General features: G+C 48.9%; 8 protein-coding genes across 8 annotated transcripts; 4 read left to right on the top strand and 4 right to left on the bottom strand.

The window, feature by feature from the left end:
• On the bottom strand, window positions 1-845 carry FPSE_11753 (uncharacterized protein; the record flags this gene model as incomplete). The annotated part of the gene is made up of 2 exons (XM_009264870.1): window positions 1-257; window positions 308-845. The coding sequence occupies 2 exons, from the start codon at window positions 843-845 to the stop codon at window positions 1-3; spliced, it is 795 nt and encodes a 264-aa protein (XP_009263145.1).
• A 1711-nt stretch (window positions 846-2556) lies between these two features.
• On the top strand, window positions 2557-4371 carry FPSE_11754 (uncharacterized protein; the record flags this gene model as incomplete). The annotated part of the gene is made up of 1 exon (XM_009264871.1): window positions 2557-4371. The coding sequence occupies one exon, from the start codon at window positions 2557-2559 to the stop codon at window positions 4369-4371; it is 1815 nt and encodes a 604-aa protein (XP_009263146.1).
• Window positions 4372-4883: 512 nt separating this feature from the next.
• Window positions 4884-5257, top strand: FPSE_11755 (uncharacterized protein; the record flags this gene model as incomplete). The annotated part of the gene is made up of 2 exons (XM_009264872.1): window positions 4884-4913; window positions 5009-5257. The coding sequence occupies 2 exons, from the start codon at window positions 4884-4886 to the stop codon at window positions 5255-5257; spliced, it is 279 nt and encodes a 92-aa protein (XP_009263147.1).
• Window positions 5258-5426: 169 nt separating this feature from the next.
• FPSE_11756 (uncharacterized protein) lies at window positions 5427-6443 on the bottom strand (the record flags this gene model as incomplete). Its single annotated transcript, XM_009264873.1, has 3 exons — window positions 5427-6040; window positions 6092-6154; window positions 6209-6443. The coding sequence occupies 3 exons, from the start codon at window positions 6441-6443 to the stop codon at window positions 5427-5429; spliced, it is 912 nt and encodes a 303-aa protein (XP_009263148.1).
• Window positions 6444-6810: 367 nt separating this feature from the next.
• FPSE_11757 (uncharacterized protein) lies at window positions 6811-13051 on the top strand (the record flags this gene model as incomplete). The annotated part of the gene is made up of 2 exons (XM_009264874.1): window positions 6811-12501; window positions 12572-13051. The coding sequence occupies 2 exons, from the start codon at window positions 6811-6813 to the stop codon at window positions 13049-13051; spliced, it is 6171 nt and encodes a 2056-aa protein (XP_009263149.1).
• A 1621-nt stretch (window positions 13052-14672) lies between these two features.
• FPSE_11758 (uncharacterized protein) lies at window positions 14673-16186 on the bottom strand (the record flags this gene model as incomplete). The annotated part of the gene is made up of 4 exons (XM_009264875.1): window positions 14673-15584; window positions 15650-15855; window positions 15905-16043; window positions 16109-16186. The coding sequence occupies 4 exons, from the start codon at window positions 16184-16186 to the stop codon at window positions 14673-14675; spliced, it is 1335 nt and encodes a 444-aa protein (XP_009263150.1).
• Window positions 16187-17598: 1412 nt separating this feature from the next.
• Window positions 17599-19285, bottom strand: FPSE_11759 (uncharacterized protein; the record flags this gene model as incomplete). The annotated part of the gene is made up of 4 exons (XM_009264876.1): window positions 17599-18258; window positions 18309-18693; window positions 18745-19159; window positions 19261-19285. The coding sequence occupies 4 exons, from the start codon at window positions 19283-19285 to the stop codon at window positions 17599-17601; spliced, it is 1485 nt and encodes a 494-aa protein (XP_009263151.1).
• A 1750-nt stretch (window positions 19286-21035) lies between these two features.
• Window positions 21036-23228, top strand: FPSE_11760 (uncharacterized protein; the record flags this gene model as incomplete). The annotated part of the gene is made up of 2 exons (XM_009264877.1): window positions 21036-22356; window positions 22597-23228. 2 exons carry the CDS (start codon window positions 21036-21038, stop codon window positions 23226-23228), a joined length of 1953 nt encoding a protein of 650 aa, XP_009263152.1.
• Between the last annotated feature and the right edge of the window lie 1185 nt (window positions 23229-24413).

Genomic DNA, 24413 nt, shown 5'->3' with positions numbered 1-24413 from the left:
TCAGCTTGTTCCATTTTCCTCCTTCATATCCGTGTCGTCGCCTGCCAGTACTTTTACATGCGGCACGTAACCGTCTGGTGCGGCGGAGCCCGGAGTCGCAGCGACAACATTGCCATTCTCATCCACGAACTCAAAGTTGTATCGGCTCAGTAGATGAGGAATCGCAGAAAGTTGGGGGCCATATCGCGCAGTATTATCGTAGAGCTCGAAGAGAGGAACGGCAAGTAGCTTCATGTTCTTAGGGACGCTCAAAACCTCTGCGAATGGGGATTAGTACCGGATCATGGACGGGTTCCAATTAACCTACTTTGCTTGGGCAGTTGAATGAAGTAGAGCTTTTTACACTCCTTCGGTCTCGTCACATGCGCCGGGATGAACGGATACATGAAAGTTTCAAAGTTGGGCCTCCACCACTGGGCTAAGCAGTCGCCTACTTGCCAGTCGCCAGCTTCCTCACCCTCTCCCAAACGGCCAACAGGCGCCAATCTCTCATCGAGTCGCGACTTGAAACCTTGAATTTCGTCATCTTCGGGGCGTAGGTAATCGCCGGGGAGCTTAAAGAAGGCATTGGCGATTTGTAGCATCAGAATATGCGGGTGGTTGTGTTCATGACAGACAAGAATGCCTTCACACGTACGGCGCATGCCGTGCTCCGTGTAGTGCTCCTCGAGTCGCTTGAGACGAGCAATAACTGAAGGGTCCTCCTCGGGCTGAGTCTCCTTGACGCCGAATGTGTAGTTGGAAAGCGGGTAGAGCGTAACCTTCTCCGGTTGGTTACCATTGAAGGATAAAGGAATCACGGGAGCTTGTCCCGACTGAAGCGCATCGGGGGTTATCGTTGACATTTTTGTTGATGAATGCTGTGTCCTCAATAGTTGTATTCGAGGAGATGTTTTTATGTGACTGAATACTCAAATGTTGTTGTCGATGCGAACGCGACTATATCCTGTATGGGGAGCCCAGGTCAGCCAGCAGCTTGGAGCTCCAGGATAATTTGTGGCAGAATAAACCCCAGATCTCTGAAAGGGTAGGCGGTGTGGATCAGTCATAAGAGGCACGTTTGAATGTTCCTGAGATAGGCATGTAATAGGGAAGCATTCACAAACTGTAATCTTATTAAATTTATTACTGGTATGAAAAATGCAAGAAATGGCCGAGGCGCGAAGTAGAAGGCCTCAATGTACTCAATAATGTACCTGCCAAATAGTGGTGCCCTCATGTTCACACAGTTGACCAACCTACCAGACTTGAGCTGCATGTATATGCGCTGACTGCCTAATAACAGGATATCTTAGGTGGGTAATCAAATAGCTACTACCTACTGGTATACTTAGTTTTTTTCTTTTGGTAAAAATACATGAGTTAATTATATTTAGAAGCAATGGACAACATTCGATTCACGGGACTTCTAGATGAGTGATTTGGCAAAACCATGTCTATGATTAGATGTCCAATTTATCTCTATCAAGATGAATTTCAAGGTGACAATGACAAGTAAGGAATCAATGTACTTTGAATTGGAGGCAAAAGATTAATGTCGCCCCCATTGTAGCTCTAAAAGCTTCTTCATTATGATGTCCCTCTTTGTCATGATACAGGTGCTTTAAGCCAATGACTGGGCAGTCAGATGGGAGCAGCCAGCCGTTCAAACGTATATTTTATGTCATCGAGGCCATCCCTACCCATACAAGCAAAGAGATGCATGTATTGTTGAGGCGTAGAGTTAATTAAAATCAGTCTCATCAATATCTCTATGATGCAATCGGCAAAATATCCAAACAGGCTGCAGTGCGACAACTTTGAGGTTTTTTCGATCGATCGCATAATGTACTGACTTATCCACCAACAGGGAAAGACAAGCGCAACTGAGAAGAATCCCACGTACCTGGTGATTTTACTTGCTTTTAAGTGACGGGGGTAGCCGGCGGGGTCGCGTTGGCAGTCAGTGACCCAATTGTATCGACTGAGTGCATTCAGGGCAGTTGTCTATGGATTAGATAGGCAGTTGTAAAATGATCGCCGTGGTCTAGAACCTACCTGCCAGTCAGAACAAAAACTCGGCGTTTGGCTGAGATGTCATGAGAGGTTGTGAGATCCGAGGGAGACCAGTCAGTTCATCCACCACAAATGAGCGGATGCCGGGGATCGATAGGTACCTGCCTGGGTAGTTAATTACGAGCAGTATTTATGAATACTACTAACTTATCTGCATCAAGAGCATCATTATCGAAACGATAACAAGAGAAGGCCAGAGAATAAACAGGATGGCCAAGCCCCATCGTAAAGTTTTTGAATCCAATGATCTAGCCTGCTTGAAAACAAGCAAGGGCCGCTATTCATTAGTTAGTTCCATAGGCGGTGGTCGCACTACCAAACTTCATTCAATTTATGTTGTTTCCCTATCTCCATTTTGCTCACAATTCCGTCGTCTCTTTAAGAAATCCAAACCCTACTTTGGGCACGCATCTATCCGAGCTTGTTGCGTCATGCGCATACCGAGACATCCCTCATTGCCGAGTCATAGTTCGCCCGGAGGCACCTGTTAACTAAAGCGCTATGGACGAGGCAAGCCTTGTCAATAGCCTCTCCCAGAGGCTTTCAGAGCTCGAGGACAAGGTTCACACCTTTCGCCACGAGATGGCCGCTGATTTCATGCGCTACTACCACGAGCTGCTCCGAGACACGCAACCTGACATTGCTTCCAATGTTGCCCAGTCCCTTGCCAAGTCACTGCCTAAACACCCAGACCTCAGCTCTGTTCTCAACAATCTGGACTTGGATCTGGGCCTTGACTCACGAACACTCACCCAGCGCCACCTTTCCCCGCCGGCCACTGTCGCTACCTCCGGATCGGGAGCCGCAGAGCCTCCAGGCAGCCCCCACGATCGACATCACGACGAATTGCTCTTTTTTCTTCCCTTGCTAGAGGGTTCTCCTCCTAGGCAGCCAACCTCTCCTCCTCTTACAGACAACCACACACATCCCGACATGTTGTTGCCTGAGCCAAGTATCCAGGAAGAGGAGAAGAAAGGCGCAGCAACCGGAAACGAACAGAAGCAACCAGCTCAATCTGGTACCGATCAATTGGAGAATGCCATCTCGACACTGCCTCAATCGCCTGGGCGACCAGGGCATGTTCGTCGTTCTACCAATGACACAGTCTCATCAAGCCATTCAGATCGAAGCGAGTCGAAAACACCACGGAGCGCTTTGCGACGCTCTTCAAGCGGATCCAAACCCCCACAAAGTCCGAGACGTGTGCGTTTTGATGTCATGGGTGCAGAAGTCTTACCCACAGCGTCACCACAGCCTACCGATTCCATGATACCCGCCGCAGCTCCCGTTCTCTCTGTAGACCAAGCACGCACGGATTCCATGCTTGATGACGATCTAGAGGATCTGCCGCCGCCCCGCAAGATCTCTTCCTCAGAAGCATTAAGAGCACTATCCAGAGAACCCCTAGAAGCAGGCGTTTGGACCGAGGTGAACTCGAATCCTGACCAAACTGCCGGCGGGGATAGTGAAACACCTGCACCTGATTCCAATTCATCGCCAGGAAGACAAACCAACCCAATGATATTGGCACCAGAGCCCCCCTCGTCGCGACACGTGCCCGAATCCGACCGGATAGAACGGACTTTAGGAAGTGTAAGTGAGGAGCCGGACGAGGATGAGGAGTCGTCGGATGATGACTTCCTCTCAATGGCGAAACGAAAACCCCTCACTGGGAAGGCTCCCGCATCGCCATCTTTGAACAGAATCCCTGAGGAGGGCCACTCGACCGAGCCCACTGCAAGGACAGTTTCATCAACTGAGGCATCAAGTTCAAGGGCTGGGAAGGAATTAAGAGCCGCCGATGATTCGGAAGAGGACACAGAGGAGGAAGATGAAATGTTTCATTTTGAGGACAATGATGAGACATCCGCATCAACAAAACCGAAGCCGAAACCTCCCATGGCTGAAGAGGAAGAGGAAATGGAAGTCGACTTGCCAGATGTACCCGAGTCTGAGCAATCTCTGTATGCGACCTCCCCTGCAGTACATATCACCAAACGGCCTAGTGAGTCGGCTCCGACAACGCCGACCATCGCCCGATTTCAAGCTGGCTCCGTGGGTTCATACAAGGGACGACCAGTCATCATGCCTGTAGTTCGTAACCCTGAAGTGCACGCCCAAGCTGCCTCGCTAGGGCATTTCAATACGTTTGTAGGAGGTCTGGACGGACGCAGTGGAATGGATGAGGCAGACCTCAGCAGCTTCCGTGCGAGCGTCGGCAATACTGTCTTCTCCGGCACCCCACGCAGTTTCACAGAACGTCTAATGATGGAGGAGGCGCAAAAGGCGCGAGCAGGCAGTTCAAAGCTGAACTGAGAGTACGTTATAGGTACGGTCAAGGAGTATGGGGATCTTGTGCATACGGTAAGGCTTCAAGCCTGGGATTCTGGATAAACTCGCTGGCGTTGGACATATTGTGATAAGGAGTTTTATATATGTATGTATATATACTGGCGGTGGGTTAGGATTAAGGACGATCTACGATTAGAAAACGTTATATATACCTCTTCAGAAGGGGCAATGGCCTATCATGACAAATTAAAGAGACAATAGTTCTTGGATGACCTGATATGAATTTTTTCTCATCACATACGTACTTTGGGCTTCGATTTCATGATGTGCCTCTCAGAAACATATCAGGTCTCTAGGAAAGCCACCAATCATTGCAAGCCTGATTTTTAGAGTGTGGGGTATCATCTGTCTACCGTTCTACCGGGGCTATCCGCTAGAAGCATCATCACATCGTCAGATTGAACATTTTGCCTCCCCAACGTTACAACTCCAATCTATTCGCATAAGTGCAATCGTTGAAGTCGAAGATTATCAGAATGGGCGGCCTCAACCTCGAAGTGTTCAAGGTAAGTAGCCAGCGTTTCCAGAACAGTCATCAAGCGGGCTCTCCATGATGATCAAGACAACTAGTTGCGAATGCAATGCTAACAAGGTTACACAGTTTGGCACGTATCTCATGTTTCCTATTGGAATCATGTTTTACTTCGGAACCAACCTCGATAACCGCTTTGCCGTTCCTGGATTCTGGCCCAGGCCTGACCAGTGCAACAAGATTCCCAAGGACCGAGACGAGATCAAGGCCGAATACGAGCGCATTGTCGCGCGCCAAAAGCTGCGACAAGCTCGAAAGCTCGAAGAGGAGCGCCAACGAGCAGCGCAGCACCCTGGCAATGAAAACAACGAGTCCTGAGCTTTGGGGAATCGAAAATGAAATGTGTACACTATAGGTCAGAAGGTTCTACGACGGCATTGACGATGTATTCACGGCGTTCGGAAGGCATTGGAAACACTCCCTCTTCATTGTGTGGGTAAAATACAGTATTGTACAAAATTGTTACAGATGGCGCTGGTCAACTTGCTTATACATCCAAATTTCTCTCAACCTTGTCCCACTCTTCGTCTGCGACGGCCCCCTGTCGTACATTGGCATATATGGCTTTGACTTCGGGGTATTCTTTGATTCCGTTGAAGAGAGCGTCGAGAGACTCGATTTGATCGGCCGTGTCGATGCTGACCTTTGTGTCCTCGTTGGGCGCCCAGACGATATCCGACTCCAAGATTTCAAGCTCGAACTTCTTAGACAGAGCTTCAGTGATGGCTGTGAGAGTGTTTGGTTGAGTCCAAGCTAAGAAGTCGCCTTCTGGTAGCTCCTCGACGTCCTCAAGCCCCTCGTGCTCAATCGCTTCATCTAGAACCTCGGACAGAGTAGGTCCGCCTTCTTTAGCCTCGAAGACGGCTCGACCACGCCTCGTAAAATAAAAGGTTGTGGATCCGACGACACCACCTGCTTTCTTCACGACGTGGCGTAGATCATGAAGAGTACGGGTTTTGTTGTCTGTCTCAGCATCGATAACCATTGCTACATTAGGAGGCATGAGAGCCTCTAGAGACATAGATTCAAGCTGGGCACCTGTAGCTGAACGACCCTGTCCTCGAGCAACTGCAGCCTCAATTAGGTTCTTTGGAATGCTCGCTACGGCTCGAATTAGAATGAGCACAGACTTTTAGATGCATACTTATCTACCTTTAGTCGCTGCAGTAATTGCAGTGGCAAGTTGAGGGTTGAATTGAATGTTTTCTCCATACACTATCAAATATTAGAAAAGCTCCCAGACCATGCAATGCAATAGTGATTGCCTACTTCTAGAGTACATGGCGATTGTCTTAGTAAAGGCAGCCCGTTCACTCATCTTCTTCTTATCCGTCACAGCTTTGATATGCTTCGTCTTGGACCATTTGTTGTGCCCAGCCCAGTGGGCTGGTGTTGTCGCAAATGATCTTTGACATTGTCGGCAGAGTGTCAAGTTTGACTGCTTGATGAAAGTAATCGGCCTGGATGTATTCAGCAGCGAACTCAGACCTTGTCGAGAAGCCATTATAAGCCACAAGTGATCAGAAAAAGGCTCAAGATTTTAAATTATCTCAACGAATAACTAGGCCATAACTGACCTCTTGCTCACTGCCAGATTCGAGTCTTTGAGGTTGAGCTTGCTCATGCAACGGGCAAACTCCGGACCAGGGGCATATCCTGCCCCACCTTCCGTGTTATAGTGGTAGGCGGTACCTGCTAGGCATTCCACCCCTTGGAGCATTCTACTAGTGGCATGTGTGGCATGGGGAACCTCGAAGTTCCCTGGCTTACCTCTTGAAACATAACAAGAAATAGCCAATTCTCAAATATCGCAATATAAATAACCCTCCATCGAGATCGAACTGTGTTGACGACCTCGACAATCGTGCGCCATGTCGTCAACTCAGGAGCCCGAAGCTCCAGCCCACAACAGCGAATCGCAAGCTCCCCTCGACACCGCGACAGTGAACCCAGAGCTCGATCTCCCCAAGCTTCAATCCCTTCCTGCCGAACAGCAGGATCTTTTCCTGCTCACCTTTGTTTCGAGTTTGGCAAAACATGTTCTGAGCTTAGAAGCAGACGACTGCACCGCACAGCAGTTCTATCTCAAGAAGGAGATCTTTCAAATCATCAACCTCTCATCACCGCATCCTTCTCGAGTCATACGAAATAACCTGGGAAAGTGTTTGGCGCATATCTTCGAGATTGGAGACAGGAAGCTCCTGTTTGAAACGATCAACGACTTAATCGCACTTTTATCGAGCGGAAAATCGAAAACGGATGCAGAGCTGCGTACAAAGCATGCTGCTGTTGTCTGCTTGGGCGATGTGTTCGCTTCTGCTGGCGATAGCGCCATTGGGCTGCACCAACTTGCTTGCTCAACATTACTTAAGCTTCTCAAGGCCTCGTCTAACCACGCTGGCCTTCGCGCAGCTTGTCTTACCGCACTTGGCAAAATCGTCGGCATGATAGAAGGCAGCATGGACGAGGTGATTGCTCGTGATATCTGGAAACAAGGACGAAATCACGCATCATCAGACAAGGGACACCTTGTCGTTGCTTCTGCTTGTAGAACTCTCAAAGTGCTGTTCAAGCACACACCTTACTTCCTGAACTCGGGCGACTTTGATAAACTGGAGTCGGCGATATCGAAAGCATTTGATTCTCCTTCCGTTCAAGTACGTCAGGCTGCTGCAGAGTGCTTCGCTGAAGCCCTGTTCCAAGGCCATTCGGAGGGTGGCCTTCCCGAAGTGGCATCTCCCAAGGGTAAAAAGACCAAAAAGGCGTTGAAACGCCAGTCTACCATTCCTAATATTGCCGATGATGAACTCGAGATTCCCTCTAGGTCTGCGAGTCCGGCTCCATCAGGCAAGCGTAGCCAAGTGCTGGCGTTATCTCTATCAGACATCTTAAAGAATTTGGCTTCACAGTATACCAAATCAACAGCCTCCAACAGGACTCGAGCGGCCATCGGTGTATGCTATGGTAAACTTTTCAGACGACTGGGGGAGAAGGTTGTTGAAACAAACTATCTAAAAATCGTCGAGAGTCTCGCGATCGACGTGCTGGGTTATCCTGCAATCGCCAACAATCGGTACAAGCTCTTGGTTTCCAGAAAGATCGTCGATGTTGTCGTTCAGGATGTTATTGGCCGCAAGATACTTGGCGAATCAGGCCAAATATCGGCTGCCAAGTCACTTATTAACAATATCTTCAAGAACTACCCTCAGGCATTAGCCGAGCGACCAGAGCCTTCTAAGCACACACTGATCGCGACACTCAGCGCCGTGTCATCACTTATCCAATCACTGGGCTCGGCAGCAAACACCTTTGCAGAGTCATGTAGAGATGGTCTCTTGCAAGTCTTGCAACACCCTAGTTATACTGTTCAAGTTTTTGCATCACACTGCATGAAGACCTTGGTACTCGCTTGCCCTCAGCAACTTCTTCCATGTCTCTCAGTCTGTATGAATAGCCTTAGCCGAGAGCTCTCCCAGCTCGGATCTGGTCGCAACTCTCCAAGAAGATGCATTGGGTTTGCTCACGGGCTCGCTGCCACCTTGAGCGCGAGTCCCGCTCGTCCTCTCCATGGGTCTGTCGAGATTAACAGTCGCGTATTGACTATCGCGACTAATATGTTGAAGTCGAGCAGTCAAGCGCAACTTCGTGTCGCAAGCACACAGATTCAGGTCGCTTGGATTCTCATTGGAGGCTTGATGTCCTTGGGGCCAAACTTCGTCAAGATTCATCTCTCTCAGTTGCTTTTGCTATGGAAGAATGCTCTCCCAAAACCGCTAGCCAAAGATAATACTTCGGCCAGGAGTTTCCTCGAGGTCTCTTTCTTGACGCACGTACGGGAATGCGCAATGGGCTCGATATTGGCCTTTCTCGAGTTCAACAGTCGTCTCTTGACCGTAGACGTGTCAAAGAGAATCGCGACGATGCTTCAGAACACGACAGCTTTCTTGCGGACTCTTCCCTCCAAGAAAAACTCAGACGACGTTAATCAGAGACTGGCACCTTCTTTGCAGCTTTCCGATCTTGAAATGATGGTTCAACGAAGAGTCTTGCAATGTTACGTGAAGCTTGTTAACCTCAGCCCAGCTGGCGGTAGCGAGTCTCTTTTACAGTCAAATCTTTTGACGCTTGCAATCTCGTTATTCGCTGATCCGGAAAATTATGCACCAAACTCTCTGAGTGCTTCAATCGCCAATGCGGCCGCTACATTCGAATCTATTTGGGATGTGGGCGACAACTCTGGCTTTGGTATCACTGGCCTGGTCGCTGGACCGCGTGTGCGAAAACTCCCTGGGCAGCAAGAAAATTCCGATGACCCTAGGGATGAATTTGACAGCCCCGATGACACGATAAACAACTTACTTCGCTCCCCGATTTGTGGCAGCCTCGAACATGATGCGTCTGTCTTGTACATTGGTAGTACCGATCACTCTTCAACCACACCCGATCCTCCAGCTACAGAAGTCATCAATGCAGCCATCCAATTGTTCGCATTTGCATTTCCACTCACTCCAGGCAAGGTTCAGGAGAGTATTTTGGAGCAAATCCGAACATTTGCATCTGCTGGCACTCTTATCAGAGATCCCGGACGTAAGGCTGCCATGAATGTCAATCTGGCTGTTGCTATTCTCTCTACGATGAGGGTAGCTGTGAAGGAGACCAAATCGCCGTCTGGAGATGTTTCGAACCAAGCCGTTGAGGCATTGTTGCAAGACATTGTTCGTGATTTTGTTCTTGATTCAGACGAACACGTCAGAAGCTTAGGGTATGCTGCTACGGCTCGCTTGTGTAATGTCTACGGAAATGCATTCACGAACAACGAGATCAAGTACCTGGTTGATACCATTGTTGGTAACCGTGAGCCTAGCGCAAGAGCAGGGTGTGCCATGGCGCTCGGCTCAATCCAAACGCAGGTTGGAGGCATGGCTGCTGGGTACCATCTCAAGACCATTCTCGGTATCTTGATGTCTCTTTGCAATGATCCTCACCCAGTGGTTCATTTTTGGGCACTCGAAGCGCTATCGCTAGCATCAGATGCTTCAGGGCTCAGCTTTGCCGGCTATGTACCCAGTACTTTGGGAATGCTCGTACAGCTCTACGTTTCCGAAACACACCACGCCGAAATCTCGTCGGCAATCACCATGAATATTGAAATGGATCTTTCCACGACATCCGCCATTGCTCGATGCGTTGATTCGCTCATTAATGTCTTGGGTCCTGATTTGCAGGATGCCTTGAAGTCACGAGAGCTGATATTCACTCTTGTGAACCGTTTCCGCGAGGAAGATGATCTGTTGGTACAAAGGGCAGCGCTCGGCTGTCTTGAGCACCTATCTCTTTACGCTCCTGGTCATATGCATTTCGCCGATTATGTAAAGATTCTTCAGGGGTATCTTATGTCTGAATCCACTACGCTACGGGATGTATCAGTAGACGGAATACATAATATGATGAAGCGGAATCCTCAAGACGTCCTCCGCGAAGCAGAGACGGGTTTTGAGGAACAGCTCTGGCTTGTTCTCGACACGGCGCCATCTCATGACGGAATCCGCAATATCATTCGTAACTGGATGCATTCTACGTGCCTTGCAGAAACGAATGCATGGCTTCAACGATTCCAGGCGGTTTTGAAGATGACAAGGGCTAGGCCGAAGACTGAAGAGGCTCAATCTGGATCCAGGGGTGGTGGCTTGCCCGATCTGCAAGATGAAGAGGTTGCTGGTTTCGCTACGGCGGCTGGTGCTGCTAAGGACGAGAAGGAGACCAAGGCGACTTCCGAGGTTGAACCCCTGCGATGGCAGGTCACCACCTTTGCGTTGAGTTGCATTGATGAGATGTTTGCGATCATCGCCAAGGACGTAACTGCCAACGGAGAGTCTAAAGCACAGAACGACCTTCAAAGTAGGATTGCCGACGTTGTTCGTATGGCGTTCTCTGCATCGACGTCAAGTGTTTTGGAGCTTCGAATCTGGGGCTTAAAAATCATAGGAGATGTACTGAAGATGTTCGGCAAAACTCCCGATCCAGACTTTGAGGAAGCGATGCTGCTAGAGCAGTACCAGGCCCAGATTAGTTCAGCACTCACTCCAGCTTTTGCTGCCGATTCTTCACCTGAACTTGCTTCAGAGGCTGTCAACGTCTGCGCTAGCTTCATCTCCATCGGAATTGTTACCGATGTGGACCGTATGGGCAGGATTCTCAAGACCCTTGTTGGCGCTCTAGAGAACTTCTCCAAGGATAGTGAGAATGCTGCCATTGGTGACCTGAAGAGTCTTAGTTCCAACGCGCAAGTGATGGTCAAGATCTCCGTCTTCTCCGCTTGGGCGGAGCTGCAGGTCGCAAGCTCTGAGCAGCACTATCTATTGGATGTGCTCAGGCCTCATATCGGCACTTTAACACCTTTGTGGCTGGAGTCTCTGCGTGAATTCGCGCGTCTTCGATTCGAGCCTGATATCTCAATGACTTTGGGACCTCCCTCATTGTCTGGGAGTCTCGACAGCATCTATGCAGCTCTAAATCGGGAGACACTACTACGCTTCTACCAAGATGCTTGGCTAAAGCTAGTGGATGCCATTGCTAGTCTGATTGAGCAGGATAGCGAATTTGTGTTTGATGCATTAGATGGAAAGGAATCAGATGGCCCTGCAGCCAGCGGCAAAGGCAAGAGTTCTGATATCAACTATCGAGATGAACCTGTGGCGTTCTTTTTTGTCCTGTTCGGTCTTGCCTTCGAAGCGCTTGCTACTCGTTCCGGGCAAAGCGACTCCTTAGCAGCACACGACCAAACACTGGCTATCTTGCAAGCACTCAAGAAAATTCTACACCCCAGCGTGTCTGGCCATGCTATCTATAGGCCGGATGTGTTTTCTGAGACAATGGATTTGCTGGACCGCCTAGTCCTGACCGAAAGTCTTGATATTCAAGGCGTGATCGTCGAGATTGCCAGAAGTCTATGCATCGCACACCCTTCCGCCAGGCGCCACGCCAATGAGGAGGGTGACCTGTCTGACGACATCGATCAACTCTTTGAGCTTACTCGCATCATTGTCCTGGTTCTTACGGGACTTCTGCCGAACCTCTCGGAAGGAAACCAGCCAGCTAGGCACCAAATGAACGAGGAAGCTATCTTGCTGATACAATCTTCTCTGAATGCGCTCGTAGATGCTGCAGAGGTCTTCCCCGCCATCATCAAGACAGATTTGCATGCCTGTATCGTGCACATTTTTGCCACGATTCTGTCAACTCCTGGTTGCCAAGAGCTGATCGCTCCGCAGTCTTTGCCCACATTGAAGCGATTCGTTGGTAGCATGTCCAAGTCACGAAGAAGTCATAGCAATGGCGAGCCATCTTCTACAGATATCCAACTACAAGGATGTTTGCGTAGGTTCCTTTCGATCTACCTCAACGCACAGAAGCGCGAGTCGCCTCAATCTCTCACATGTGTCAAGAACTGCCTTATGGCCACGACTATTCTTTTCACTGGAGGTCAAAACCACCTGCCAGCTTCTGAAGCCCTTGTAGCACGTTATCTAGACGAGCTGATGGATTGTCTCACTGATCGAATGGTATGTTTATTCTGCGTTTTCGTTTGAACTTTCAGAGACGAGTAACTAACCACACTTCACATCACATTAGACTGCCAAGATTGCGGCCAACTGCGTCAGATCCATACTACTCCAGCCGTCTTCGACTGGTGCCGACCTCAGCATTGCTCGCTACTTGTTTCCCAGGCTGGTAGCTTTTGTGGCCGACACGGACCCTGAAGATCCCGAAAACGCAAGGGCCTTGGTTGCTCACACGCTGTGCCAATATGCGGGTGCAGTCGACAAGGGTCGACGTCTGGCAGCCATTACAGTGGTGGTACCAACGCTGATGGCGCGGGCTACAGCTGAAGGCGAGGAGGTGTACCAAGAGACTAGTGCGCGGTTGCTGGAGCTCGCAGCAACAGACCAGGAGGTATTCAGAGCTGTGGTTGGGGGCATGAGTGATGGACAGAAGGGATTCCTCGAGGAGGTGATCCGATTTGGTCGTCAAAATACAAGCCAAGTGAGCAAAGCGGCCGCAGGGGATTCTGGGCAGCCAACTATTGCGTTGAAGATGAACTTTGGCGGTTGAGCTAATAGTATCCACACGTTGAGCATTTGGTCTCTAGAAGATGGGGCGATGAGGTTGACACGTTGGAGAGCAGGGTGTAATCCAGACGCTTCACGCATGCCAGTTATTTTCCAGGGAAGCTCAATACATGCTCATCCTGCGGCTGGGCATACATATCTATTACGAGAAATGATAAAGGTTTCACAACGATCTGTATCTGCACCTGCATCTGCAATTGAACTGTTGAGGGTGTATGACAAGAAGCACTACTGCACAGTCTGCTGTAGTTGTTCAGTACAGACTTGACAAGTTGACAGGGGTGACAGCGGGCTACGGGGCGGCATGACATAGCTGATTGGATTCGGTACGATCTACATGATCTAACGGTCGGTGTCTCCACGATGAAAGTAGTGTGGAGTTACTTGTCAGGTTACACAGGGATCGCCGTATTATATTCGTGCGACCAACCCAAACCAACATGCATGGCATGGGCATAGCTCAGCGCCAGTCAAATGCCCGGGGCTACCGGCAATATTCCCGTGCTGTCGATGTTGACTGCATCAGATAGTATCATGCACGACTCAGCTGCATCGGCTTTTCTGAGCATTTTCGCGTGACACAGAGACGGGAGGGATCTTCAGCAAGAAGACACCGATAGATTAAGGGGAACAGATGATAACAGGGGTTCCGTTCCATCCGCGATCGTGGTCTTGTAACTCGTCTGCCACGAGGTAGATATAAGCATAATTCATTTCTTGTTGTAAGCATCAGTTGTCTCGATCATCTTGTCCCTTCCCTCTGTCTGAACCAGCGATCCCTGCTAGCGGCATTTAATTACCTGGTTGGCTGATAGCCCTACGGGCCATTTCAAATCTTAGCTTTTAAACTACGTAAGTGGTCCGTGTGAGAGGGCGAGATACAAGCCCCGACAGAAGAGCCGCGAATATTCGGAGGTAATGTCTAGAACTCGAGTCTTGATATTGAGGGATCACATCACATAATAGTCATGTTACTAATTACAGCAACCAATGTTAAGCTTTCTCCTTGATCAGAATAGGAAACCCTATCGCGGGACTCCACCAGTGTGAACCATGCTGTACGTATCCATGATTAATCGTTGTGCTACGTAGTACAGCATGTGTGAGACTCACTCTGTACTATCCAGGGGAAATCCCGTCAGCTTGGCAAAAGCAAAAGCGAAAAGGGTTTTCTTCATTTCTTTACTTTTTTGCCCTTACCGCTGTCGACCCTCCTATTTTGTCATTGTGGGTGCGATCGAATCGTAGGTAGTGCCAGGGTAGTCAATTTGCTTACTCGTAAAGTGGCCTATCTAACCTCTTCGTTATTTTTTGATCTTATAGAGGGATGCAACGTACGTAAGGAGAACGGAGCATAGCCTGCCGGATCGGTGTTACTCAGAGTGAGTTGTGATTTTTGAGTGCCAACCAAAGCAAGTGTTGCAAACTTCTTGCCTGCCAACATTGTCAATGGAAAGGTTTCAACGGTCATATTTTGTAATGGTTGGGCGTGCTTCTTATCACTAGCCGGTAAACCATACGCTTTTGGCACCAAATTAGCTGGTCATTATCAAGTCTATTAAGCTGAAGTGTATGAACACGACTAGAGAAGCAGATATCCAACTTCACTGCTTGTCGCGGCGGTGGCAAGTTCCGTCTACAACCACTGGCCCTCCATCTTTCCTACCGCGCTCACTATTAGAGGATGGGCTTTTTGATGGCGATTTCTTGTCTGTTTGCGATCCAGCTGTCTTCCTGCTTGTGGAAGGCAGCTTCTTTTCCGTTGTCCTCTTTTTCTCAACGCCTGTCGGCCTGGCCTCCCTGTTCTTTTGTTTTTGGGGCTTATCATCCCTACGATTATCTTCATCCCTCTCATAAGAAGGTACTGTTGAGATATTCGGTCCGCTCAACTTGGTATCGCTCCAAGCGGTCGTCTCGCGTGAAACGCCTGGTTGTCGGATCTCAGCGCCTTCTTGAGTGGGCCGCGCTATCACTCTTCGGCCTTGGAAGCGTGCTTTGTTGAGTTGTTGTATAGCCGTATTCGCGGCCGAAGCACTGTCAAACTCAACTAAGACGTAGCCCCTGAGGTACCTGCTATTGCTGTTCTTTGGAATCTCTATGGAGCAGATATTTGTCTTGTCCACTTTCCACCGGATCCATGCCTTGACTTCATAAGCCTGCGTTTGTTGTGGAAATGGTGACACATGTAGCTTGCGTGGCTCCGTCGCAACGTATTCGGATGGTTCTTCGATAGGGAAACCGCATTTGGGGTAAGAGTCTGAGTGTTCGTCGGGGCAAGAATAAGATTGAGAAAATTGCATCCTTTCAGGTCGGTATTGGGGAACATAGGTAACTGTGTTGGGCGATGTTCCCATGTCGTAGGCATAGTAACTACCCGGGCCTGCAGTCTGATATGTAGCTGGTCTTACAGGTGCAGCTGTTGTTACTATGATCGGCGTCTGATGAGCATAGCCTTGTGGGATAGAGTGACTGGTGAATCTGGGGCCGTTGGCCGGGGAGTAACCAGTCATGTAGTACTATAGCTCGACAAATATTAGTTGTGTCCCAGTCACAGTTTTTGAGGTTTGTGGGGGTATCTTACCTGCTCGGGGGCCACAGAGTATGGGGCCGCCGTGGCCATTGGTGCTGACAATACATGATGGATTGGAGGCGCATGCTGGTATCGCTGTGTCTGTATTTGAGTTCTTTGTTGTGGTATGGCTAGTTTCCTGATTTTGATGGGATGGTTGCGGTTCTTGTCAGACGCAATAATCGAGCGTCCGTTGAAAATACCGCCGTTTAGAAGACCTGCTACCGTGTCAATACAAAGAGATACTAATTTGTGGTAGTTTCTTACCCCAAGCCTTCTCAAAGTTCTCTCTGCCTCTGACTCGGACCCATCCAGAAGTGCTGCTCTGAAAGACTTCTATACGGTCCACCACGCATGCGGTACGTGTCCAGTCTTTCAACTGCTGCCATGATGTCCCGAACGGTAACTGTTGAAATAGTAAGATGTCTGTTCACATCATGGTAGTAATGTGATGCATAGGTAGAAACTCACATTGCATATAGTAATGTAATAGATGCCAGTTTCGTTGCCCGGACCGACGTCCGCTTGAACAGTGGCTTCAGTAGGCATGAGCTGGCAGGAATATGCACGAAGCCAGTATCAACTTCCAAACAGGTTCTTGGGTGATGTTACGGGGATCGAATAAGACAAAGGCTGTACAACGATACAACTGTATGAGGAGCAAGTGACGATACTCGAAAGCGACGGTGTTGAGATTGTTTTCAATAATCCTTGATATCTGTGTTGAATTTCCACGTCTCCGAACAAAGGCTTTGTCGTGATATAATCAACACCGGTCACAACATGATACAATCCGATGCAGTGTGCTTGTGAAAGAGCCATGGTGGGAGCTTTATATTTAGTCTTCGATGACGGTTGACCCGCAAGGAGAAACAAGAAAGCAAATGAGACAACAAGATGTCTGTAATTCTCTCAGCATTGCTTTTAGACCGTTCTTTACCAGCTCGGGATTTGCTTGCATTTGATCCCCGTCTTTGGCCCTCTAATTAGGGCCCCCAGGGTCGGGGATGCATCCTGAGAGGGCGGGCGTTCTGCACAAGCAGATATCGTCTCATGATGACCGTAATGCCAGGAAGCGCTGAGACTAAGAAACCCCAGGCGTAACAAACTCGGCAGCTTTTGGTTGATTGACGGTGTGTGCTAGTTAGTCTGCAGTGTAACCCGAGATCCTTGCTGGCATATCGACAGGTACATAGGTACAGACAGTTCTCTTCCCTCATGCGCAGGAGGTGGGGGGTGGTTAGCCGCGAATCTAACTTAGTCGCTAGGCACGGTGATATAGTCGGGTTTAAAGGCCCCGGCTAGTTGACATGGAAAATTACATAGAAGTGGTGCAGTCTGCGCGAACGGTGGTCATCAATTTGGGCAGATCGTTCCAAGCCACGGGTCCGTCCTACCCAAGATTCAAGCGATGTCCCTCTCATTGGCAGTATGCAGAGTACCACGAGGAGTCCCGCTGTGTAATATGACATGTCATATTGTGATCAGTACTCCACCTTCTGAGAAACACCGGTTTCTAGATCTTTAGTCGTGATGGATCTCATCCATAAATCAGCTAATGGAGATCGAAACTCGATGTAAAGTCTCAAGACACCCCCTTTGCCATGTTGGTTGAGAGAGCCGAGACAACTGAGAGGTCTCGCCCGTTGCGACCCAATCTTCATGTCATTGCTGTGGCGTCAACGCTAAAAGGGTTTCATTACTTTTTTCGAGGGGATAACGTGCAGGCATGTAGTTGTTTCCGTGAGATAAGAGGAAACTACATAGCTTCCTTTCAATGCATTAACATTGGACCACTGCGCCACCTGTGCAACACGGGCCAAGTCGCTTCGCAGGTACATCTTAAGCCAAGATGATTCGCCCTTGTATTGAGGCATCCTCCCACATGCCAAGCCATCCTTCTACCACAAATATACTTTTTCGTCTAGGCCGTGGCAGGCCAGTCCCTGGTTCTTGGGTTCTTAGTTGTGCTTGAAAGAGAAGGTATCGTCCAATGTCGATGTGTCATCAGCCATCAGAGCAGACACATCAACTGTGTCTGCGATGTCATGCACCGACCCCAACGTTCTATCGCCGGCAGCCCCTTCGTGCCAGGGTGTCGGACATTGCGCTGCATCTGCGCACGATACCAAGACACCATTTTGCGCGTCTGAGAGTAGGAGAACCGGAAACTCAGGCTCGCCATTTATCCAGGCTGCTTGTGGTTTGCCGGTGAGTTTGCCATTCGGAAGGTGAGAACCCAAAGAGACTGGCTTGGGCCCTTCAGATAATGGATCCCAAACGAAGGATACGCCCCGGTACTTGTCATCCTGGCACGTCACTAATAGAAGCTCGCGAGCTGTTGGATGCCATTGATATTCAACGGCCGAATGAAACATAAGCACCGCCCGGAGTTCAGCTGCGGTGACATCCCATATCCACAGGGTAGTAGGCGCGTCGTCGAGCCTGGTCACTAACAGAGTCGAAGATGCGTCGAATGTCAACGACGAACATCCTGTCTTTACCTCGGGTGAAGGCTTGCCGTCTACCGATCGACTAGGGGGCGATACCATCTGGTTTGCACGGAGAAATGTGTAAGAGGCACCTCCTTGAGAGGAGGTGTTAAGCTGTTCTTGCCAGACCTGATGCATTATGTAAGAATAAAAGTAATTCGATGATAGATCAACCTCACCTGGAGTGTATCCTTGGGAACAACTGTGGCGGGATGCGTAAGTTTTAACCCGTCTCTCCACGTTTTTGTGTGGAGAGCGCTCACTGTCCTGCCACCATCACCAATGGCACAGAATGATGCATCATGGCTGAGACCGCAACACTTAATTCCAGTCTCAAGATCAGCGTCCTGGACCTGCGCAATGGTAGATGCGCCAACGGAGCGGAAGAATTGTCCATCGGGGGTGTACAGCAGGAGCTTGTGACCATGCGCCGAGGCTTCCCACAGCAGGAGCCACTTTCCATCAGGGGTCCATGCCAAGCCGTGAGCGTCTACTGTTTCCGGAAACCAAGATCGCAGCACCCGTCTCGTCCTGGGCTCGTGGATACTCACAGCATCGCGGCCACTTGTGCGTGTCAATATGGCCAGGTGAGAGCTGTGTGGTCGCAAGGAATACCCTCTTGAGGCAGACGAGGGGAGGTAAAACTTGGGGTTGTTGATCTCAATAGCTTTAGAAGCAGGCAGGTCGAAAATAGAAAATTTGAGACCGAATGCAGCACAGGCAAAGACTTCGTCATCATATGCACCAAACTGCACAAGGGTCTGCTTTCCTCCGCCTGCCGCAGGGTTCCTGATCGCGGCACGAAATGACGAGTCAACTATAGAGACGACATGAATCTGGTCGGCGTTTGCAACAAGGATGCGGGCTGATGAAGGTGCCCACGCCAACGTGGACACAGGGGTGCTGAAGTCTGGCGGTAACTTGATCGTCTGTACGATGGAGAGCGAGGGCGCTGATCGCACTATGATACTCTGCGAAGAGATTGTAGCAATAAACCTGCCATCAGGACTGGCTGTACAGTGAGGCGACGCTGTAAGTATGGCAAAGACTGGTTAGCGCTGACTCTCGTTGACGTTGAATCGATGTCGAAAAGGGGGAGGGAAGATGAGACACGGATAGGTCATAGGGTACCTTTGAAGACACGTGAGGTCTGCATTGTAACTGCCTCCTTACCGACATTCAGTCACCTGAAGAATCTCAGACGGAAGATAAGAATAAAGGCTTGCAATGGCGGGGAAATAGTGAGGATATCCTTGCGATGAGACTGAGACTAAACGTGATAGCGGTGAGTCTGCGTCCTTCTGTTTGATTCAGGGACTTGGTAGTGGGATTATAGTTGCTAGTCACAGCCTGAGCCTCTGTTGTTTGAGAGGTTCAGTTGTTAATGGAACACTTATTGTTAATGTGGGTTGTCACTGTGTTGACTTTCTTCCGAATATGGCTTAGCGCCACCTGCTGTTCACAACGGCTTTACAACGTACCTGAATACGCCCAAGGCTTGATACTAATGCAAAATAAGCACATGAGTTGACTAATAAACATGTGCTGCTTATTATTATATCGTTGTGCTTACTTGAATCACTTTGCTTGTACATATAAGGACCTACACACGTGTCGGTAGTTGTCTATCTTGAAATCACAAGTAGTAGTTATGGATAGTGAGTACACTCAAAGAAGATGACTTGTTGATAGTATTAAATCGAGACTCGACCTAAAGATTCCACACCTGTTTCTCTCAGATTATATTCATGATGAGTGGCTTTGCGTTGGAGATTAATAGATATAGTTGAGTGACAATATCTCAAGCAGCCCTGAACATGTGCAACTATGTGGACTCTGGTCAATTGACTGAACATGACAACTTAATTGAAGATATGCATCATATGTAAAAAGAATACCCGACCAGTTGCATTGAACTCAGGATGACAACAACAAATTTGCTAAATGCGATGTCACACTGGCATCTTCGCTTCAGACGAGGTAGCTAAGCACTCACCAGCATTTGAGATTTGCTGCTATACACTTACATCATCCACTTATACGAACCAGACTCTCTCGTCACTCTATTCATATACCGTTCCCTAAGAAGGAATACAAGAAGGTGTTGTTGACGCAGATAGGCCAATCGCCACTTCTACTCTGCTGTTGGATTACATGTGTCCAGGGTAGCTGATGTGCTCAGGTCAGCCATATTGCCACCTTTTTGGAATCACATATCTACCATTCTTCTATATTAGAAGAATGGTAGATACAAACAGACAGGTGTATTAGTTTATTGTTAATATTTGCATTATTTGGTATTTCTAACTCGACATTAGACAGGTATTGTACAGTGACGGCTTAGCGTTATGGATGGGTATGTACTAATTGAAACACTTAAAACCATACCAACAAAACGAGACATTCTTAGCTGGTATCGTACAAACTTCAACCTCAACCCAACTGGTGAAAGAGTAGATATTGTCATGATAGCTCTTATCATTTCGCTATGTAACTAACCTTGCAGATGGATCTATCTGTCTGCGCAACTCCGCGGCTTACACGAGCGGGCCACTACAGTACTAATTATTATATTTCCATTACTCAGCGCGGGGAACGGGGAACGAACGGATTGTGGCGATGACCGGGTACACGATAAGATTGGATAACGTAACATATAACTAACATGCACCCTCATACTTTACCTTGAACCCATGATAGGCTTTATTACTTAAACAAAAGCTGACAGGTTGAGAATAATAACTCACTCGACTTCTATCTATCCATTTACTGCGCATATCTGGACCTTTTCTCTTGATCGCATCGTGGTTGCGACAATTTGAAATAATGGCTGTATAGCAAGCAAATCAATTTCTTACTATCTTTCACCTCGTTCCTCTGATCACTCGGTATTCTACTTCGCAAATATGTCGGCTCGCACTTTAAGCTCAAGAGCTTCAGCCTTAGGGCTGGCCTCTGGAAGAAGGGTTTCACTGCGTCCACTTGCTCTCACCTCAAGGACCGTTGCAACCACAACAGCAGCCGTTGCGCCTCAAGAAAGACCCCGCGATCCTTCATCTTCAACACCAGAAATTGACCTCCTGCAACCTCAACGCCGGCGCATCAAAGACCCAAAACCTTTCTCCGATTTCCTCACCGATAATTTCAACCGACAGCATGACTATCTGCGCATTTCCGTCTCAGAGCGATGCAACCTGCGATGCGTATACTGCATGCCCGAAGAAGGGGTGCCTTTGTCGCCAGATCGAGAACTCTTGACAACACCAGAGATTGTCCTCTTGTCCTCCGTTTTCGTGTCACAGGGCGTCTCGAAGATTAGGTTGACTGGAGGAGAACCGACCGTGCGCCAAGATATCCTTGCTCTGATGCGCCAGATCGGAGAGCTACGACAGCATGGACTCAAGGAACTTTGTATCACAACCAATGGCATCTCACTGCATCGGAAGCTGGACAGTATGGTCGAAAGTGGATTGACAGGTGTTAACCTGAGTCTCGACACCTTGGATCCATGGCAGTTTCAGATCATGACAAGAAGGAAGGGCTACGATGCAGTGCAAAAAAGTATTGATCGAATTCTTGAGATGAATAGGCTCGGTGCTGGCATCAAGCTCAAGATCAACTGCGTAGTCATGAGGGGCGTCAATGACAGAGAAGTGCTTCCCTTTGTGGACCTGACGCAAGAAAAGGACATTGAAGTGCGCTTCATCGAGTACATGCCATTCGACGGCAACAAATGGAGCAAAAACAAAATGTTCAGCTACCAAGAAATGCTGGACCTCATCAGAACAAAATACCCTACTCTTCAAAAGGTACAAGATCACAAGAACGACACCAGTAAGACATGGCATGTTCCAGGCTTTGCCGGAAGGATAGGGTTCATCACGAGCATGACACACAACTTTTGCGGGAGCTGCAACCGTCTTCGGATTACAGGCGACGGAAACCTCAAGGTGTGCCTGTTTGGCAATGCTGAGGTTTCTCTACGGGATATCCTACGCAAGTCGAACAGCGGCGAACCTGTCGACGAGCAAGCTTTCGAAGCGATGAAGCAGATCGAGATGGCGAGGCGGAGGGATCTCCTGGCGTCTGATCGAACTCCTCTCGGTCTGGCACCCAACGAGATGGAACTGCTGGAAGTTATAGGTGCAGCCGTCAAGAGGAAGAAGGCAAAGCATGCTGGAATTGGCGAGCTGGAACACATGAAAAACAGGCCCATGATCTTGATAGGTGGGTGATGGCGCTCCTTTACCCATCCCCTCGATTTCCCACACATAACGCTTTGAGTTGGAGTATATATCTTGGACGAGACATTATTTGGGAGATAGATAGTTCGCGGGGCAACTATCAATCATGACTATGGGGCGGCGTTGAGAGGGGTTGGCTTTTTGGTTTATTTCATACGAGGCTTGGATACCCTCCCATAACGAGCTGAATGTAATGCATGCTGAACTGAGCTTTTTGTTGTAGATTCCACTAGCCAGTCTCCGTCATCTCGCAACATGCCTCCTCGAGTGCAGTCTCTTCTCCGTAACGGCCACTTCTTTACTCATGGTCCGTCGTCATTTTCGCAGCAGAGACTCTTCTCGCAGACCCGCCATGTCAAAAGTCAAGATGGCAGCAACAAGGCAAAGCTGACCCACGTTTCGTCATCTGGAGAGGCACGAATGGTTTCCATATCAGAAAAGACAGTGACATCACGCATCGCCAAAGCTGTGTGCACTGTCCGGTTCTCCAACGGTACGGCAATCGGTCTCATCAGGGACAATCAGATGAAGAAGGGCGATGTTCTGGGGGTCGCGCGGATCGCAGGCATCATGGCGTCGAAGCGGACGCCAGACCTGATCCCACTATGCCATCCGATAGCGCTCTCCAAGGCGACGGTTGATCTCGACGTCAGGGGTGACGACAGAATTGAGATCGCTGCTACGGTCACGTGCGATGGGAAGACAGGCGTGGAGATGGAGGCGCTGACGGCGGCGTCTACAGCGGCTCTGACAGTCTACGATATGTGCAAGGCAGTGGATAAGGGCATGATCATTGAGGGGTTGAGGGTTGTTCTAAAGGATGGCGGTAAGAGTGGAAGGTGGGAGATGGAGTGAGCAGAGCACAGAGAGCACAGCAGAGCACAGCAATCAACCAACCACATATCATGGGCCAATGCAGCTGCTGTACAGCTCTGTGCATATAGATATCATTTTACGGTGAAGATGAGAGAGTCCTACATTGTATACACACGATATGGGAGGACGTGTCACCTATCATAATCTCCAAAGAGAGACTTGAGCTATGCAACACACGGACTTTGTATTGCCTTGAAATGCAGGGTCTGCAGTAGGGCTCTCCCTGATCAAAGCTCACGATACCTTTCAAAGAGGTTGGGCCTGCAATGTGTTCCCAATATGACTAGGGAATTGGTCTGGTCTTGTTCTCGCACGAGAGAAGAAGGCAACTCCGAACGGATACAGTACTGGACCTGAGATCGTCTTCCCCCATCACCACCAGGTGGGGGGGTAGACAGTTGACCATCAATCAACCAATGCTACCTACTAACTGAGACTAGGTACATACATACTACTAGCCATCACGCACGAAGCTCGTTTAATCACCTCTCATCTGCAAGTGATATGCACAATTAAAATATAAAAAAAGAGGAAATGAGGATGCATCTGCAGTAATTGTGAGATGAATATTAAATGAGAACCGCGCAAGCCACCACCACCACGGACAGGGCCAAGAATTATAGAGGAAAAAGCAAATACACATACAACGGATCCGCTCGAAACATGAATACCCCGGCAGTTCGAGACTAAAACTGTCTGATTTCTTTAAACGAGAACATGGGGCAAACGTAAGAATGTGACAAGGCTCGGAGATATCTACATAAAAAAGAGGCATTTTACGCCAAAGTGTTGCATATTTGAGACAGGAAGAAACAGAGGCGCAGGCACAGGCACGGGCGCTGGTCATGCGAAATCAAAACTGAGGGGGTAAAAAGGCGGTGGAGATGATGTACAAGTCAGTTTGCCATTGTTTTTGTTTTGTGCATCTCATTGAAGTTGATCTGATCAACGGGCAGGAGAACGATTGGTCAAGCCAGCAACCATCTCAAGCTTGTGCATATGTGTGTGTGTGGTGTGTAGCACAGCAGTAGGCCTCAGGCACTTGCAAAGCCTGTCCTCATTCTCGTTGGGCTGTTTTTTAACTTCATCTGTCAAAATAATAGCGAGGGTGTAATAAGAAACGGCCAATTGTAGCCGAGTGATAAGAATGCCGAGGAGCCGCAA

Source organism: Fusarium pseudograminearum, chromosome 4 (genome assembly GCF_000303195.2).
Source record: "Fusarium pseudograminearum CS3096 chromosome 4, whole genome shotgun sequence".
NCBI classification, from domain to species: Eukaryota; Fungi; Ascomycota; class Sordariomycetes; order Hypocreales; family Nectriaceae; genus Fusarium; species Fusarium pseudograminearum.
Note: the sequence above shows the minus strand (reverse complement) of the source record. Positions and strands in the feature narration are given on the sequence as shown.